The following is an 18,112-nucleotide window of genomic DNA, read 5'->3' on the forward strand; positions in this document are numbered from 1 at the left end:
CTGGTACTTTGTAAGAGATCAATAAATATTACTAAAAGCTTAGTTTGTTGAAACAATTTCACAGAGGTTTCAAAATATTTTCCTGAATTTAGTAATTTTTTTCTCCTCACGCTCAATCCCCATTCACACTCACACTCCTCCGTTTCCTCTTTTCGGTTGCTTAAATACAAAACAAGCTAGCCTTTTTTTCGATTAATTTTTGACAGCATGACTACCTCCCCTCCCCCCCAGTTCACACATCAACAGCGCGTTCTCCCCGCTCCTCCCGTGGGCGGTCCTACAGCCGCTTGTTAGTCTCTCAGGACAGGCCGAGTTAGCGCAGCATACCGTGTTCTTGGGGCACGACGAGGGCTAGCTGGGGAATCTCGATCTGGCATGCCGGGCCCCTCGACAGCAGGTGAGTAGAACGCGGGGCGGAGAGACGAGCCGGGCCTTGGGCCTCAGACCGAGTCCCGCCCCTCCTAGGCCGGGAGGCGTGGCCCAGCGGGGTCCGGACGAGCTCCTCCTGCAGGCGGGAGGCGGGGCGAGTGGAGGAGGAGGGGTCCCCTCAGGGGCAGGCGGGAGGCGGGGCCGGCTGGGGAAGGCGGGGCCCTGATGCGGGGGAGTAGGCGGGGCCGCCCAGAGTACGGGGAGTCCCTCAGTGGGCAGGCGGCTGACGGGACCCGTGCCTGGAGTCGGGAGCCGCGGGCATAGTGACAGCGAATCCCTCGGGCCTCAGGCGGGGGGCGGAGCCAGTCGAGGTAGGCGGGGGAATCGGGCCCGGGCCCGCGCAGGCGGGTCACCCAGTGGGCGGGAGAAAAAGCGGGGCCGGCGCAGCGGGGCTGGGCGGAGTAGGGACGGGTGCTGGAGCTGGGGGTGGGGCGGACCCAGAGGACCCCCGAGCCACCTGGGTCCTGTCATAGTTGAAGGTGGCCGGCGGCGCTGTTTCTTCAGCGCTTGTAGCTCTGGCGGAGTCTGCGCGATGGGCGACCCGGAAAGGCCGGAAGTGGCTAGGCCCGAGCAGGATGAGGTAAATGCTGCTGTCGCATCCTCCGCCCCACAGTCACGTTTGGCCTGTAGATTGCAAGTTACAGGGCTACTGTAGGAATATTTACTCTTTGAAGTCACATACCGGTGTAGGCCTGTCCGCACGCCCTCCCCGCAGCCTGATTTCGTCTTACAGCGTCTGGGAGGCCGTCTCCGGGGAGGGGCAGGGAGGGAACCGGGTTTACACTCCGTTGCTCTGCTCCGGGGCCAGCCCAGGGCAACGCTCTGAGGCTTCAGGACGGGGTGAGGCGCACCCCCTCATTTATCCGCCCCATGCTCTCCTCCCCTCCTTCCCTGTTCTGGAGCCTTGGCTGGGGAAACTAAGGCAAGGAAAGAGGACTGCGGCGGATCTACTGGATTAATGCATACAGCCTGGGATGGTTACAAGGAGATGAAGGACGCTTGTAGAAATTGACACAGGTGGGTGGGGTGGAGATGATAGGTAAAAGGGGAACGGGAAATCATAACAATGAAAAAAATAGGCTAATTTTGCTCCGACTGTGCAATTTTAACTGTGAATCTTTGGCATGTCACTTTCTTCCTTTATATAGTGGAAGTGGTACTTCCCTTACAGCGATTTAAGAAATGCTGTATGCAAAGTGCCACGAAAACTGTAGGTGCTTAATAAACCTAGGTTAACTTGTTTATTCTCTCTGCTTCTATGCTAATAGAAGTATGTAATGACAGTAAATAGGCCGGGATTTATTAGACTGTGTGGTTGTATGGTAGTTTAAGCTGTTGCTGTATATTTTTCATACCCTGTTATTTTGCAAATACTTCTAAACTGTGAACAAGAGAAATAGTTTTGTACTTGAACCTGTTGCTGTGTGTGGTATCTTTGACATAACACTGTGAAGATTTGGAGGGAACATAAGAGTTTCAGAGATTCATGCTTAGCCCTACATTTCTTTAAAAGGTTATAGATTCCAGGTATGGGATTTGATTTCATTTCATTTTGATTTTGCAAACATTTAGTAGCTAATTAATTGTAAATATCCCTCAAACCTTTTCTTCCTTTTTTGAAACAAATGCATTTAGTACCCATTTACCCACTCAGATGGGAAAATTCAGACTTTTCTGATTGTATTGATGGTATCAGCACTCACTCAACGCTCAACACCTGGAAGTTAACTTTTATTTATTATCTCTATCTCAATGATACAGACTCACAAAGACAGAGCAGAATTTTGTATACAGAAAGAATTTTTGTACCTGATCCAAAAGATTTTAACTGGAGGTACATAGGTTGCCTGCACCAGAATCACCTGGAATACTTTGTAAAAAATGCAAATCATTGGGCCCACACCCCAGACTTGGAGAATCTCTTGGGATGGGTCTGAATCTGCATCTTTAACAAGCACTTCAGGTGATCCTGGTACACATTTTAAGAAATGCTGCCTAAAGCGTTGTTAGATGGGCTTAAAGGGGAGTTTATGAATCTCCTGAAATTATATGTAAATTTTGCATGTGCAGATATGAGTCTCCTGAGAAAGGAGTCCATAGCTCTCATTAGTTTCTCAAAGTTAACTATTACTACTCTAATTCATAGTCCCTATTTTCAAAGTAAGAAAACTTAGGCCAGAAAACATTAAATGACATGCCCAGGACTCAATAGTAGAGCTAGGTTTGAAACCAAATTCTTGCCAAATTCAGTATTCCATCTGCTTTGTCATATTTGGTGGGAATGGAAGAATGAAAATGATACTTACAAATATTGTAAAACTATGAAAACATACAAATATTTCACTTCGCCTGAAGAGAGGTAAAGGCAAACAAATGGAAGTGGTGGATTGAGGCTGGATGAGAGGTAGGAGCCATGTAGAATGCCAGCCTATATCAGGGCATTGTAAGTGCTAGATGGGGAATCTTGACCTAGATTGTTGTCCTGGCATGTCCTGGCATGCCTGGTCACCTCTTTTTACCAGCTGACCAAAAACTAGGGCAGGCAAAAACTGGAAGCATCATTCTAGAAAGACAGTGGAATGTTACTAAGGAATACCTATTGCCAACATTTATTTCAGATTTTCATCACCTTATACCTGTGCAGCTACAACTCAGTTGTCTCTCTGCCTCCAGTCTTACCTGCCATCCTATCCTATTTACCATTGCCAAGTCAATCCTTCATTAAACCAGTGCCTCCTTGCCACTCCCCCCCCCATAAAAATTCCCAAGAGGGTCTCAGTTCTCACCAAAATATGGTCAGCTCCTCAGGCTGGCAAGGTCCTGTTGAAGCTGCTTTTTCTTCTAATTACTACATCTTAATTCAGGTCCTCATTTTCATCTTTGAAGTTGATACCTTACTTGCTAGCAAAATCTAGGTTTTTTCTTTTCTAATACATCCCACACATGGATATCATTAATTTTCTTAATGCCACCTCTATTCATATTAATTCCTATTCAGAAACTGCCCATGACTATCCATAGGAATGATTTTAAAATTATATCCAAAAATGAATGCCAGCACCTAGGGTTGGGGATCAGTGAGAGAGAGTTGGTGTTTGAGCCCCAGGCTCCCCAGGTGTTTGAAAATCTTTGGCCACAAAATTAATTCCTAGCCTCTTAGCCTGATTGATATTCAGAGTCTGGATCCTTTGATTTAGTTAAATTGGATCACTTCTGCTTTTCTTTTTGTTTGCCCTGCATCCATTTCAGTCCGTTTTAATCCCAGCTAGGTCCTCTTCTTCCATCTGCGTTTTAAATATCAGCATTGTCTTAGGCTGCATCCTGAGTTGTCTTGCTGTCTATATGTTCTTCCTAGATAATCACATCTATTCCCTTGGCAACCACTAATCTACATCACTCCTGTGCCATACTATTATATTTTTAGCTGCCTGCTGGACTTCTTGAAACTGAATTCATTATCTTTTTTATTGACCAAGTTAACTTGGTAAAGACTTTTGTGTTTGTAACTTTTTGTTGCTTGGGGTGGGAGAAGAAGTTAATTCAAATTTTGTTAAACATCTTATGTGAGAAGCAAGAGTTTTTGTCTGACTTATTCATTTATTCTCCAGGTACTGAGTACTTTCTATGTGAGTCTTTCTTTTCTTTCCTCCCCTCCCCTCACTCCCCCCCTTCCCTTCCTTCTCCCTCCCTCCCTCTCACTTATTTCTTGTTATGATCAGCCAGTTGCTGCAGCTGGAAATATCAAGGGCATCTTCAACTCTTCCTTATCTCATTGTCCAAAATCCAAATTTTTAGTAAGAGTAGTTAATTCCACTTCTGAATCTCTTAAGTCTTTTTTTTTGTGTGTTTCTATTGCTGATATTCTCTCTTAGGCAAGAGATGGGTAGTGCAATAATCTTTTCATTGTTCTCTCCACTTCAGTTTTTCTTCTAATCTAGCTGTATTTCTACAAAAGTGATCTTTTTAAAAAAAAAAAAAGATGACTGGCAAGGAGATCTTCACCCTTGACTTGGTGTTGTCAGCACCACGCTCACCCAGTGAGCTAACCGGCCATCTCTATATGGAATCCAAACCCATGGCCTTGGTGTTATCAACACCACACTCTCCCGAGTGAGCTACAGGCCGGCCCCAAAAGTCATCTTAAAACACAGATTTGATTAGGTTACTTACCTGACTGAAAACCTTCAGTGGCTTCCAGTAATGTACATGTTAGAGGCCAGAAGCCAAAGTGTTGTATATCAAAGCAGACCACTTTGACCTGCTCCAAAATTTTTTAAAAATTAACTTCTTACTATCCATTTAATATGCAAAATAGATATATCCAACCTAATCTTAGATAAAACTTAGAGATGGAGTATGTATTTTAAAAGCCAAAAGTTAAATGGTTTTTGTTTTGTTTCATCAAAATGATGACACCGAGATAAAAAAGGAAACGTCAGTACAGTGTATCAGAATGGTTACGGGGGAGCTGACTGGTTAGCTCAGTTGGTTAGAAAGCACTGTGGTAAAATTCATATATGTATAATTCAAGGCCCTCCCATGGTCTTTAATATCTGAGCCCATTTTCCAAACAAAACCATAAGAGTAACATCAATTGATAAAATCTATTTTTATCTATTTTATTAATATAATCTTATTTAAGTTAATATATATATAGTCAATGCAATGGTCAGTCTGTTTGAATGAGCCCATTGTTTTGAACTGGAAAATACATGATAGTTGAAGATATGTCAGATTTAGCAAATAATTTCTTTGCGTATTTATCAGAAGTTCTCTTGATCAACTTACTACTAACCAATTCTGTCGATTTATCAATGCTGTAAAATATATAGATACCCACAGACTTTAGAATGCATATGGCTAGTAGGCTACTCTCTCATGCACCCACGTAACTTCTCATTGGTTGAGTTATACCTTACCAGGATCAGTTGTCTTTCCAATTCTATTTATACCAATTGTATTTATATTGTAATTATTATAATTTAATTAAATATTATATTAACTAATAAAATATGAGTATGAAATAAAAGCTGTATCTGTAAAAACTTAAATCGAAAACTTTGGAAAACTCAGTAAAGGTGAATTGTTGAAAACAAATTCTATAGAATTAGGTGTAGGCATGACAAGTACAGAAAGATGGGGAAAATTATAAAATATAGAAGAATTCTGCAGTCAGATGGTTCTACCTTAATCATATTAAAACTAGAAAGTATAGGTGATGTATTATGTTGCAGTATGTCAGAAAGACTTGGGACTTCAGTGAGCCAAATTAAAAGGCAAACAAAACGTTTTGATGTTATAGCAGATGATTAATAAAAGTAACTGTAAATTTATGGTTTTAAATTAAACCAAATAGTTTAAGGCATACATCATTTTCTTATGATTCCTTTCTTTAACCAATTTCCAGCTACTAGTTTGGATCATTTCAAATAATAGGACCTTTACTGTATTATCATTAGTATTGTTTTTAACATTTTGTTTGGTTTTAGAAAAGAAAATCTTGGTTCAAAGCTGATAAAATTGATACAAATTTGTTACGAGGTGGTTTTGGTTTTTTTGTTTTTTGTTTTTTGTTTTTAACCGCTTATCTTTCTTTCTCATGGTATTCTTCAGTTAAACATAGATAACAAGAGAAACTTTCATCTGAGATCATCCCCCAAGAAAGAAAAAAGACAACCTGGAAACACAAGTCTATGTATTGGCAGTTTTCTGTCTGTACACTATAAAACATTTCTGTTATTTTTATTACTACTTGAAACGGTTAAAAACACATCTAAAAGTGAAATTTTCATCTGTGGTTTGTAACATTGGAGGGACCACAGAGATCTTCAAAGCTCATTTGGAAAAATCATTGGGAAGTGTTCTTTGCCTTTTTTCAGGTTTTATCTCCTTCCATTGTCTCCCATATACCATAAAGTCTAGACTTAGAAAGTTATTTCTAGTTCTTATGAAGTGTCACATACCATCATGCCTTTATTCACATTGTTTTTCCTTCTAAAATATGAATTATTAGCTTCAGGTCCACATAGTGTACCCTAGAGAGCCTAGAGCTTCAGGATGCATGAACCTCCCAAAATTGTATTAAAATATGTGTTTGTGCATTTATCTAAACATCATGAAATAAGCAATATGTCATCTCTAGTGCAGTTCACAGGTTTATGTTGGTTAAACTCCCTCTTCTTCACATTGCAAAATCTTCATAATATCCTCCTAATCCAGCTTCTTCTTTTAACAATCTGCATGTTATCAGGATAGAACAGAAAGAATGTATATACAAATGTGACTTTTGTTTCTATGTAAAGGTACTAGTCTTCAGCAGTTTCAAATAACCTGACAGTGATCAATTATTTGTCAGTGTTTAAAAACACCATTCAGGGTCAGGATGCTTGGTGCCAAAGGGTTACGTCCTGTGGTGTTCTTCCCAACTTTCAGTATGCCCCACATAGCAAATTTGTATAGTGAAGTAAAAGTGAAGGTAAGATTTTCAGCACTGTATCTCAATGACAAAATATGCAACAAAAAGAAAAATTGAGAATGGTATCAAAATGTTACCAAATTATAGTAAAAGCATGATCTAGAGGAATTAAAGGAAGAGCAATGTGGGCTAAGAAAGGTTTGAAATATCTGTTGACCTCTGCCTTTTAAATTGGGCTTCAGTTCTTGCTCATCTCAATTACATTTGAGTATCTCACTTTTTAAGCCTCTCCAGCAGTTCTCTAATTACTTCATGAATGAAAGTTCCTTGAGAACGGTTATAGAGGTTAATGATTGATTAAATAATTAACCACTATCATAATTCTTTGAATATAGGGACAACCTTTAACTCCTCTAATTATTATCACAGTCCTTTGAAATAAGTATGGGAAGTATTATTATCTTTAACTTGCCGAACATGATGCTCAGGTTAAATGATTTGCCTGAAAATATGAATAATACTACATCATAAGTGAAAACAATTTTCTACTATAAGGAACAGTCTGAAGTAAAATATGTTCATTTGGTTCATGTCAAGTTATGCTGTCGAGTTGGCAATTTCCAAAATGATTTTCAATCTTAGTTTTACTGTCACATCATTTACATATGAAACACATCCCCATCAACAACATGCTTCATGATCTCATTATATACAGTAATTTTAACCTAGGTAAGGGAAAGGGGAAGGCTAATGCATTCTGAGAAAGTATTACCATATAGATTTTGAAACTTGCAAAATCAAAAATCACTGCCTTAAACCTTACCAGTTTGGCTGTTTTTCACCAGCCTCAAATCACCTCAGTTCTTTTACTTTTACTTGCAAGGAAATTACTTTGATTTTTCTCACTTATTCCTGGAATCAAATTTGGTGGATTTCCCCACACTCATTTCACTGATTATATCACTATCATTTGTTAAATTATCTTTTAAATTATCTTTTGCTTAGCAGGAGATAGTAGTGTATTAAGGCTGTCCTTAGCCTTAATTCTTCTCAGTATTTTGAATGCTGGATTCTAAATGTAGGCTGTCCTTACTTCAGCTGTAGATATACACATACACAGAGATGACAGCAAGGCTTTGAGTTCAGACATACCTCAATTCTAATCTTATGTCTGCCATTTACTAGTTGTAGGACCCTGGGTATGTTATTTACATCTTCCAATAATGTATATAAAGTATCTATGTGGTAATGGCTCAAAAGCAGCCTCAATGCCAGTCCTAGAGGACTTGCTATTGTGTGTATCTCCTGTTCTGGAGCCTGGAACTGCAGTGTCTCGGTATCTTATTACTCCTTTGAGATTGCAAGCCCTTGATGGCAAAACAAACAAACAAGAAACTTGAGAACTTCCATTTAAAATATTTGCCTAAATGTTTGTGGAATGACTATCAACAGGTACTGTGCTAGGTTCTATGGATTCCACAAGGGTGAAGATGGATTTTACCCTCAAGAAGCATCTTCTCGAGGGCACTATAGACAATTAACAGGGAATTAAATTGCAGTGATCCATGTGCTATGTCAGGAACCTACCCAGGCCTTTGGGGTGGTGGGGGGAGGAGGAAACATCAGTACTCAGAGAAGGCTTGACTTGAGTGGCGTATTAGTCCATTTTTGTTGCTTATAACAAAGTACACTGAACCAGGTGACTTATAAAGAAAATGAAATTTATTGCTTACTGTTTCTGAGGCTGAGAAGTCCAAAGTCCATCTGGTGGTGGCGTCAGTGACCCAGGGGTCTCACATTGCAAGATAGTGGAAGCAGAGAGAGCACAGAAAGACAGACTCACCTCTTTTTTTAAAGCCCTCAGAACCACTCCTCTGACTACCATCTTTAATCCATTCACTCCTGCACGGTCCTACAATCCAATTACCTCTTCAAGGCTCCACCTTTAATTACCATAATTCCCACCCTCTTAACAATCACAGTGGGGGCTAAGTTTTAATGCATAAAACTTGGGAAACAATTCAAGCTTCAGTGAGTTTTGGGGAGACATAATTCAATCCACCATAAGTGGTTATTAGGTTTTGTCACTGGTGTATTATGGTCCTATATTAAATTAAGATTTTCTAAAGGTATTCAGTAGTGAGAGCACAGGATGAAAAGAAATTAGCAGCCATTTACTTTGTTAGCTAATGTTTATTGATGTTATGTTTGACACAGTACTAGGCTCTGGGGACACCAAAACATATAAAAACTAGTCCCTATTCTCCAGGGCTCAGGTGCTGTATCTGAGGAGGCCCACACCTTTAAACATGTGGTTACAAAACAAGACAATCTGTCCTTTGTAATGGCAGTGTGTGTGAAGTGCATAAAACCCACATGTATTTGTGTAGCCTCATGATTTCATTTTGGGCCTTTCTATCTTACCTAGCCTTAGTCTTATCCGCAGTAGCACATGTGCTTTGGAGAGGACTGGTGGAGGTAATCATATGGATCAAGGAATATGACTGGCCTGGCACAGGATTAGGACTCTAGAATTTAAATGTGTTCTAATAATCCTGATTTATACACATTTAGCCTATTTGTATATATACATACTTTGTTTATACTCATTCTCATGCACGTGCGACTCTTCTGATTCTCTTCTGATATTCTTGCTGACGATTTAAAAATATATATATGTGGCACTGTTTGCTACTAGAGTATCATGGTGTTTCCTAGCACTATGTATATAGATATATGTTTCTCATTTTATTCCACAAAGCTTTGAGACAGCCCACAGTGTTGAAATGTAAACAGCAATAACAAATTGGTATATGGGAACGTTAAGATGAATAAAGGCTGATAAGTTGTTGGTAAGGAGTTTTCAGATAAGTATTATGGTATTTCAGTTAAGATTAGAAAAAATTTTAAATTAAAAAGTAGCTTATAACAGATGCCTATTTGTGCCAGCATTCTGTATCAGGCATTGAAGGAACATTTTGTCCACAACTTAGAAATTTGCCCACTGTGACCTTTATGGGTCTAGTTTTGTGCTTATCCTCAAAGTAGCAGTAATGACAATAATTTTTTGAGTACTTCCTATGCACCAAGCTGTGTTTAAAGTACTTTTAATCACCAGAATACACCTATGATGTAGGTGTTGTTTTACACCTGAAGAAATAGAGGCTCAGAGAAGTTAATTAACTTCCTACAGTCACATGACTGACCAAACACTATTAGCCAGTTGCCAGATAACAGTAAGAATTCAACCTAGGCAGACTGGCTCCTAAACCTATGATATCTTCTTAACTCCCCCAGATGTATGTTTAAATATGAATAAAGTAGAAATGTTTATGTAAAATGGGTGTTTGTACTTTATTTTTCAAAGAGGTTATCTACAGATACCAACGAAAATGACATGAAGTCAAATGAAGAGCCACTCCTAAGAAAGAGTTCTCGCCGATTTGTCATCTTTCCAATCCAGTACCCCGATATTTGGAAAATGTATAAACAGGCTCAGGCATCCTTCTGGACAGCAGAAGAGGTATGTGGCATCACCTTCATCAACATTCGTGTCCTATAGTGTAATGTTCATTTCTTGCGTTACAGGATATTGAAAAATTTTAACTTATGAAGTACATTGAATAACATCAATGTGTAAGATAAGGTTTGGAAATATACTAAATGCAGCGTTCACCAATGTTTTAGTTTAGACTACTGCCGAAACAGAAGTTTCCTGTTGCAAAGATGGCATCCCATTCTGGAACATTTTTACTTCCAATATATTTTAGAACATTTTCTATTTTTAAACAGACTTTCGGTTTGCTATGTCCAAATAAGACTGGCCTTTCCTTATGATTTTCAGCTATAGTCAAAAAATGAGGCTTATCTGATTTTGTAGAAGGAGCTGTCCCATGAAGAGTTTGACTGTCTAGGCAGTGCACTCATTCCAGAGTCTGCCAGTGTGAATGCACACTGCTCCTCCCAATCTGGCCCTGCCCTCAGCCACATCAGACCTGGCACAGCTACCCCTAGTGTACAGGACAACTACGGAATGCCTTCTGTTAGTGCAACATTTTCCACCTAGGATATGAGTTTATATTAGTCCATGTCTGTTGCTTATAACAAAATAACATGGAACTGAGTAATTTGTAAAGAAAATGAAATTTATTGCTTACAGTTTCAGAGGCTAGGAAATCCAAGTCCAGGGAACACATCTGGTGAGGGGCATGGTGGCGGCGACAGTGATGGCAGGTGCCACATTGTGAAAATGGTGGAGCAGAAAGAGCAGAGCAGAGAGAGAGAGACAGGCTCTCCTCTCTTCTTTTAAAGCCCTCAGAACCATGCCACTAATCACCATTTTTAATCCATTCACTATGACATGGTCCTACAATCTAATCACTTCTTCAAGGCTCCACCTTTCAATTACCATAATAGGATTTCTTACCCTCTTAACAGTCACAGTGGGGGCCAGGTTTCTAATACATAAAACTTGGGGGACACGTTTCAAGTTTTGGTTAGTTTTGCAGGGACATAATTCAATCCACTACAGAGTTGAATACAGCAAGTTGGAAAATATTTGCTGGTCTGGTAAGGACAGTTGGTCATGTAGGTGACTGCTTTGTAGTCTAACTGAACATACAAATAGTTATTGTCTTCATCTTTAAATATGATAGAGCTTACCTGCATAGCACTCTTGCTCTGTGTGTGAGTGTGTATGTGTATAGTAGTCCCTCTTATCTGTGGGATTTCAAGAACCCCAGTAGATGCCTGAAACTGTAGATAGTACCAATCTCTGTATATACTATGTTTTTTCCTATACATACAGACCTGTGATAAAGTTTAATTTATAAATTAGGCCCAGTAAGAAATTAACAACAATAACTAATAACAAAATAAAACAATTACAGCAATATGCCAGCATCACTACTCTTGCTCTTTAGGGCCATTGTTAAGTAAAATAAGGGTTGCTTAAACACAAGCACTGTGATACTGGGACAGTGTATCTCATGTCTGAGATGGCTACTAAGTGACTAATGGGCAGGTCGTATATACAGTGTGGATATGCTGGACAAAGGGATGATTTATGTGCTGGGTGGGATGGAGTGGGATGGCATGAGATTTCATCACACTGCTCAGCACAATGTACAATTTAAAACTTATGAATTGTTTATTTCTGGAATTTTCCATTTAATATTTTTGGACTGTGGTTGGCTGTAGGTAACAAACTGTGGAAAGCAAAACTGCAGATAAGGAGGTACTACTGTATGTATCTCCATCTCTATAGATAGGTGTATCTATTTGGATATATCTTTCTATTTTTCAAGAACTTGATTTTATACATGTAAAACACATGCTGTTAAGAATGAAGGTTCTGGGGCCAGGCTGCCTAGGTACAAATCCTGTCTCTACCACTTACTAGCTTGGAACTGGGGAAAGTTGCTATGAGGAGTTATAAACTCATATAAAAATTTTAATATGTATAACTCCTCATAGGTAATTTAGGCTAAATAGTATCTGGCACATTGGATTGTTATGAGGATTTATGATATGTTTAGAATGGTATTAGCACTTAGTAAGCACTAAATAAATGTAAATTATTATTTAACACACAGAATGGGGAAAATTTAACCTAGAAATTAGAAGGCACCAACGTTTGAAGCTTCTGTTACATGAATTTTACCCACTTACCCATCTTTGTCATATTGTATTGTTATGTTGTCAACATCTTTGTTATATTGTAGTTTATGTATAGAGCAAAAAACCAAACCAAAACAAACACCCAGTATTTTCATACTGGGTCATTATGCTTGGTACACCTGACTGTCCCTAACTGTTTGTGGTTTTCAGAAAGTTTTTGTTAGATACAGTTCAGTGAACAAGTGGAGTACACAGGTGCCTTTTTCATTCATCATGTTAAAAAGGTACTTGTGATATTTAGGTTTCTTGAAATTCATTTGGAAATTGCTTGCATCTTTTAGCAAGTGTTCTACTATGTTCTAAATAAATAAATAAATAAATGTTCTTTGACTAAGAAACACTTATTTTAAAAATCTAAAATATACAGGTTAGTACATATTTTGTAGGCAGCTTACTGGAAAATTCAAATGCTTTTTTTTTTTTTAAAGATGACTGGTAAGGGGATCTTAACCCTTGGCATGGTGTTGTCAACACCTGCTCAGCCAGTGAGCTAACCGGCCATCCCTATATAGGATCTGAACCTGTGGCCTTGGTGTTATCAGCACCGCACTCTCCCATGTGAGCCATGGTCCAGCCCCTCAAATACATATTTTGAAGGGAAGCCAAACACATTTTAAGGTCCACATATTTTTCATTTAAACAGATTATGTCGGTTACCATTTAATCAACGTTAGACTTCATTGTTTTATCAGTGATTGAGCTTAATTCCTAAATATGGCTGATCAATAGAAATCATCTAGTTTGGAATCAATATTTAGATGGTAAAATTGAGAATTTGCTCTAGTAAGATAAAGCTGGTCAGGAAGGTTAACATTTCTGGAAGGGAATATGACTAGTGTAGTATAAGTAAAACTTATAAGACCTTTTTTTTTAAAAGAAAATGTAATTTTATTAATATTTTTTACATTCTGGGATGTTGTTGCAGAGCAGTTGGGCAGGAGGGGGAGAGGGAAAAGGGGAAGGAAATAGAATGGAAGAAGAAGGAAGGAGGAGGGGTGGGATTGAGGCCTGTGGCACCTCCTTCATTCCTACAGGGGAGACTAGGGAGCTTCCAGCATTGGCTTGGTCATTGCTGGGCTGGGTGCAGATGTCAGGGGGGGTGGTGGCAAAAGCTCTCACCCTCCTGCCCCCCACCATCCCAGCTTGGGAACCTGGGGCCCTTCTTGCTGTGGCTTGGTGGTCGTCACTGGGCTGGTTGCTCGTGTTGGGGGGGACGTGGCTGAGGCCCTTAGTCCCCTACCGCCCCATCTTGGAAGAGCCCAGGGCACTTCCTGCAGTGGCTTGGTGGTCGCTGCTGGGCTGGCTATGGGTGTCAGGGGTGGGAGGCGTGGCCGAGGCCTTCATCCCCCACCCTCAGGATTGGTTGTGGGTGTTGGGGGACATTGCTGAGGCCCCCGGCCCTCCCCACTTTCTGGCTTGGTAGCCCAGGGGACTTCCGGTCCTTCTAAGTGTTATAGGTGTTCTTTGGTGAAATGAGATCTTTACTAGTTAGTATGAAACTTTGTCTCTCTGGTTGTGGGTACTTTGTTTTTTCTTTCATTTCTGTGTTGGGTTATTTGCTGTTCCCACCATTTAAGTTCTGTGCTGAAACTAACTTGTTATCCTTTGCTTACTTCTAAAATGGGGGAACTTCCTGTGGGGACCAGCACTTGAGCCCTGTGATTGAGCTAAATTGCTGCTTTGCTGCTGATTCCCTAGGGAAGGCTTTTTGTGCAGTTCAGGTTTTAATGGTTGACTTTATAGGTACTTCCAGCTCTCTTGAGAGATCCGGTGCACCTGGGTTGTGTAGAAACTCTCCTCTGGGCCTGAGTCTTTTCATCAAACCATGCCCCATGCAATTCTATATATTGCTGACCAGTTTCCTCTGAGTGGTCCTATGCTGATTGGGGTGCAGATCAGCTGTCCTCGCTGTGTCCCAGTGTTCTCCCAGTGGGCCTGACTCCCCCACTGCCCGTGCTGCAAACATTTCCCATAGGACAGGCTGTGCTTTTGTCCCTTGCGATGATTCACCGGCCTCTGAGTGGCTCCTTTTTTTCAGTTGTTCTGGCTCCTCACTCCTATGTAGGTCCACAGGAACCCTATTAGTGGTCTGGCTGTAATGGGGGCCACCAAGGCTCTCTTCTCCCCTGCCGCCTCCAAGCAGCTTCATCCGAAGGGCACAGCTGTGGCTTTTGTCAGCTACTGCTCCGTGTGCTCAGGGGTTCCAGCCTGGGCATGGCCAGGGCTCAAAACAGAGCAGTTTTTTCTTTCTCTCATCATGGCTACTCCCACCTTCATGCACTCCACAGGTCTCTGCTCCTCTTCCCCTGAGCTCTAGTGGCCCCAGCTTGGCTGTTGTTGCTTTTTTTATAGTTGTAAATTGGTAGATTTGTGGGAGAGAGTGATGCTGGGGACTGTCTATTCTGTCATTTTGACTGGCAGCTACTATAAGACCTTTTGACACTGAGTGTTCAAAGAGATGAGTTAAATATCTAAGAGTAAGGGCCGATCCCGTGACTCACTCAGGAGAGTGCGGCGCTGGGGGCGGGAGCGCCGAGGCCGCGGGTTTGGATCCTATATAGGGATGGCCGGTGTGCTCACTGGCTGAGTGCGGTGCGGGCGACACCAAGCCGAGAGTTGCGATCCCCTTACTGGTCACACACACACACACACACACACACACACACACACACACACACAAAACAAACAAACAAACAAAATATATATATATAAAAGCAAGCACATTATAATATTAACATTTAATATCAGAGGTGTAATACATATGAACTGTGAAGATGTCTTTCAGTTAAACCTTACTTGAGCCCTTAATAGAACAGAACTTTATTTTTAGTTTACGTATTTTAAAAGATGAAGACAAATATTACCTCCTCCCTGCCCCATTGTATCCCCACTGCTTAGCACAGTGTCTGGCATGTAATAAATACTCAGCATGTTACTGAACCAAATGGAGTTTGTTCGCCCATGCAGAATGGAAAGCCAAACACTGAAGCACAGATCTTTGCAGCAGAGAAAAAGGTTTATTTACAACGTGGCCAAATGAGAAGATGGAAGATATATATGTGTATATTTCAAATCCACCTTGTCCACAGTGGGAAAGGAGGTGGTGTATTTATGGGGAAGTGGTTAGGGCAGTGGTACAAGGTGTGGGGATCACGATTGGTTAAAAAGTTTGAGGGAGTTCCCCAGAGATCTGCACAGGTGTAAGCTGTCTGCATGCCTCTGCATGTTCAGAAAATGGTGGCATTAGCAGGATTTGACACCCATCAGACATTTGCATAGGCTCAGTAGAGAGGTCTGCAGGCTCAGCCAACCTAGCCTGGTTTGTGTTGGGCCAAGCTTACTTCAAGAAACTGAAAAATACCTCAGGCACACAACTCATGACTTCTTCACCAGAGGCGTTTATCTTTAAAAAGGCAATAGAAACAGAATGAGAGGTTAATTATGGAATTTTACTGAAAGAACAAGCAGTTTAAGCAGGGAATAAAATTTATCTGAAAAGCCATGGTTTACAAGCAAACAAAGAATAAATTAATGGGAATATGGGTTTTAGTTTAAAGGATGGAACATTAATCCTTTAGAAAAGGTCAAAGAGCTTGGGGCTTTGTTAGAATAAATAAAAGGGCAAAAGACAAAGGACAGTTATGTAGTTCAAATGTTTATGAAGTTACTGTGAAACATACTTAAGAGCTCTTTCTAAAACAAAATGATATCTACAAGCATTATGAACTAAATGTTTGTGTCCTTCCCAAAATTCATATGTTGAAGATGTAATCTCCAATGTGTTGAGTTTGGAGATGGAGCCTTGGAAGGTAATTAGGTCATGAGGGTGGAGTCTTCATAAATGGGATTAGTGCCCTTATAAGAAGCGACATGAGAGAGGTGATCTCTCTCTCTGCCATGTGAGAGTACAGCAGAAGGCGTCCATCTATAAACCAGGAAAAGGGGCTTCACAAGAACCCAACCATGCTGGCACCCTGATCTTGGACTTCCAACCTTCAGAACTGTGAGAAATAAATATTTGTTGGTTAAGCCACCCAATGGATGGTAATTTGTTATAGCAGCCAGAGCTAACTAAGAAAACAAGGTAAATTGAAAGACTATTTTTAAATTGTAGATTTTGTGAAATTCTAGAGTGCATCTCTCACTTAATCCAAGGACTAATTCTAATAAACATTTTCAAAAATATTTCTACTCCCAGATGAAGCCATACCTGTAAACTACTTTAAAACTCAGGTTGTTACCTGTCTGACATTACTTCTGGATATAAAAGTATATTAGCTGGCAGTAAAGTGACAGCTACGGTTGGTTAACAGGTGCCTAATTATTTAATTTAATATTTTTAAAGTTCATCCTGGCCAGCCTCTCAATTAGCCAGAAAATCAAATTCCTTCATAATGTCTTTTTTAAAAAGAAATTTTATTGTGTACATTTAAGATTTATAACTTGATGTTATAAGATACATATATATAGTAAAATGGTTACTATAGTGTAACATTAACATAAGCATCATCTCCCATAGTTAACTAATTTTTCCCCTTATGGCAAGAGCAGCTATAATCTGATTTAGCAAAAATCCTGAATATAATGCACTATTATTAACATAATGTTTTTGTTTTATTTTGTTTCTTTGTAATGTTAAAATTTGTCCTTTTCCACAGTTTATTGGTAATGAGATGTCTCTATTTAATTTTTGAGTGAAAGTTAGTTTTCCACACACTTTAAGAAGAATTTAACTCCAAGTTAAAATTTTTGAAAATCTTTTTTTTCCAGGTTGATTTATCAAAGGATCTCCCTCACTGGAACAGGCTTACGTCAGATGAGAAGTATTTTATCTCTCACATCTTAGCCTTTTTTGCAGCCAGTGATGGAATTGTAAATGAAAATTTGGTACGACTTTTATTTTACTTTTGTTCCCATTCAGCAGTTAAGTGATGATAATATCAGTAGGACATCATTAGATTGAACCTGGGAAAAGATGTCTAGGAAATGAACTACATGAAACTTAACCCTTGAAAATGTTTTTCTGATGAAGTGTCCAGAGAAAGGATATATTTCTGTCATTTGACCAGCAAAATATCATGAAATCAACCATATGTTATACTAATCAAAACTACTTATAATGCATAAATGTGAGTTTAATTTTTACCCTTAGATAGTAATCCTGGTAGAGAACCCGCACGTTAATAACCTTTTGGAGCTCTTTAATAGAGCACTGGTTTCTGGTTTGCCATTTTAAAACTTGTGTTGTTGTTGATCAGGAGGCATAATTTTTTGTTAAAGAGAATAGAAGGATACAAACTTTCATCATGAACTAGAAGAGGCTTCAAAAGACCTACCTACTTTTGGAAAAAAAGTGCTTAAGGTCAATTATACAAAGCAAAATTATTTTTGGTCGATGTTCTAAAATTTATTTGGCTTTGTAGGCAGTAGCTCCACCTAATAGGTCAATTTATTTAATTGCTTAAGCATACATTATGCAACTAATTTATTGTGGAGTGTTGATGGATAAACAGTACTGCTTAAGATGCTGCTTAAAATAATACATAAGGTGTTGCTGACCTGTGTGTTGCATGACAGGCTGTTTTTAAG

The 18,112-nt window shown here is 39.8% G+C and overlaps 1 protein-coding gene across 2 annotated transcripts in view; it reads left to right on the top strand.

Annotated features, from left to right (window-relative positions):
- The first annotated feature begins 663 nt into the window (after positions 1-663).
- Positions 664-18,112, top strand: part of RRM2B (ribonucleotide reductase regulatory TP53 inducible subunit M2B) — a 33,222-nt gene continuing 15,773 nt past the window's right edge. Inside the window, exons 1-3 of one of the 2 annotated variants that reach the window (XM_063079897.1) lie at positions 664-740; positions 10,212-10,367; positions 17,294-17,410. In XM_063079897.1, coding sequence (XP_062935967.1) covers positions 10,242-10,367; positions 17,294-17,410 — 243 coding nt within the window. In that variant the 5' untranslated portion in view covers positions 664-740; positions 10,212-10,241. Of the gene's footprint in view, positions 741-852; positions 1,010-10,211; positions 10,368-17,293; positions 17,411-18,112 lie in introns of those variants that run through there. The other variant, XM_063079896.1, reaches the window with a different exon arrangement.

Source organism: Cynocephalus volans, chromosome 15 (assembly GCF_027409185.1).
Source record: "Cynocephalus volans isolate mCynVol1 chromosome 15, mCynVol1.pri, whole genome shotgun sequence".
NCBI classification, from domain to species: domain Eukaryota; kingdom Metazoa; phylum Chordata; class Mammalia; order Dermoptera; family Cynocephalidae; genus Cynocephalus; species Cynocephalus volans.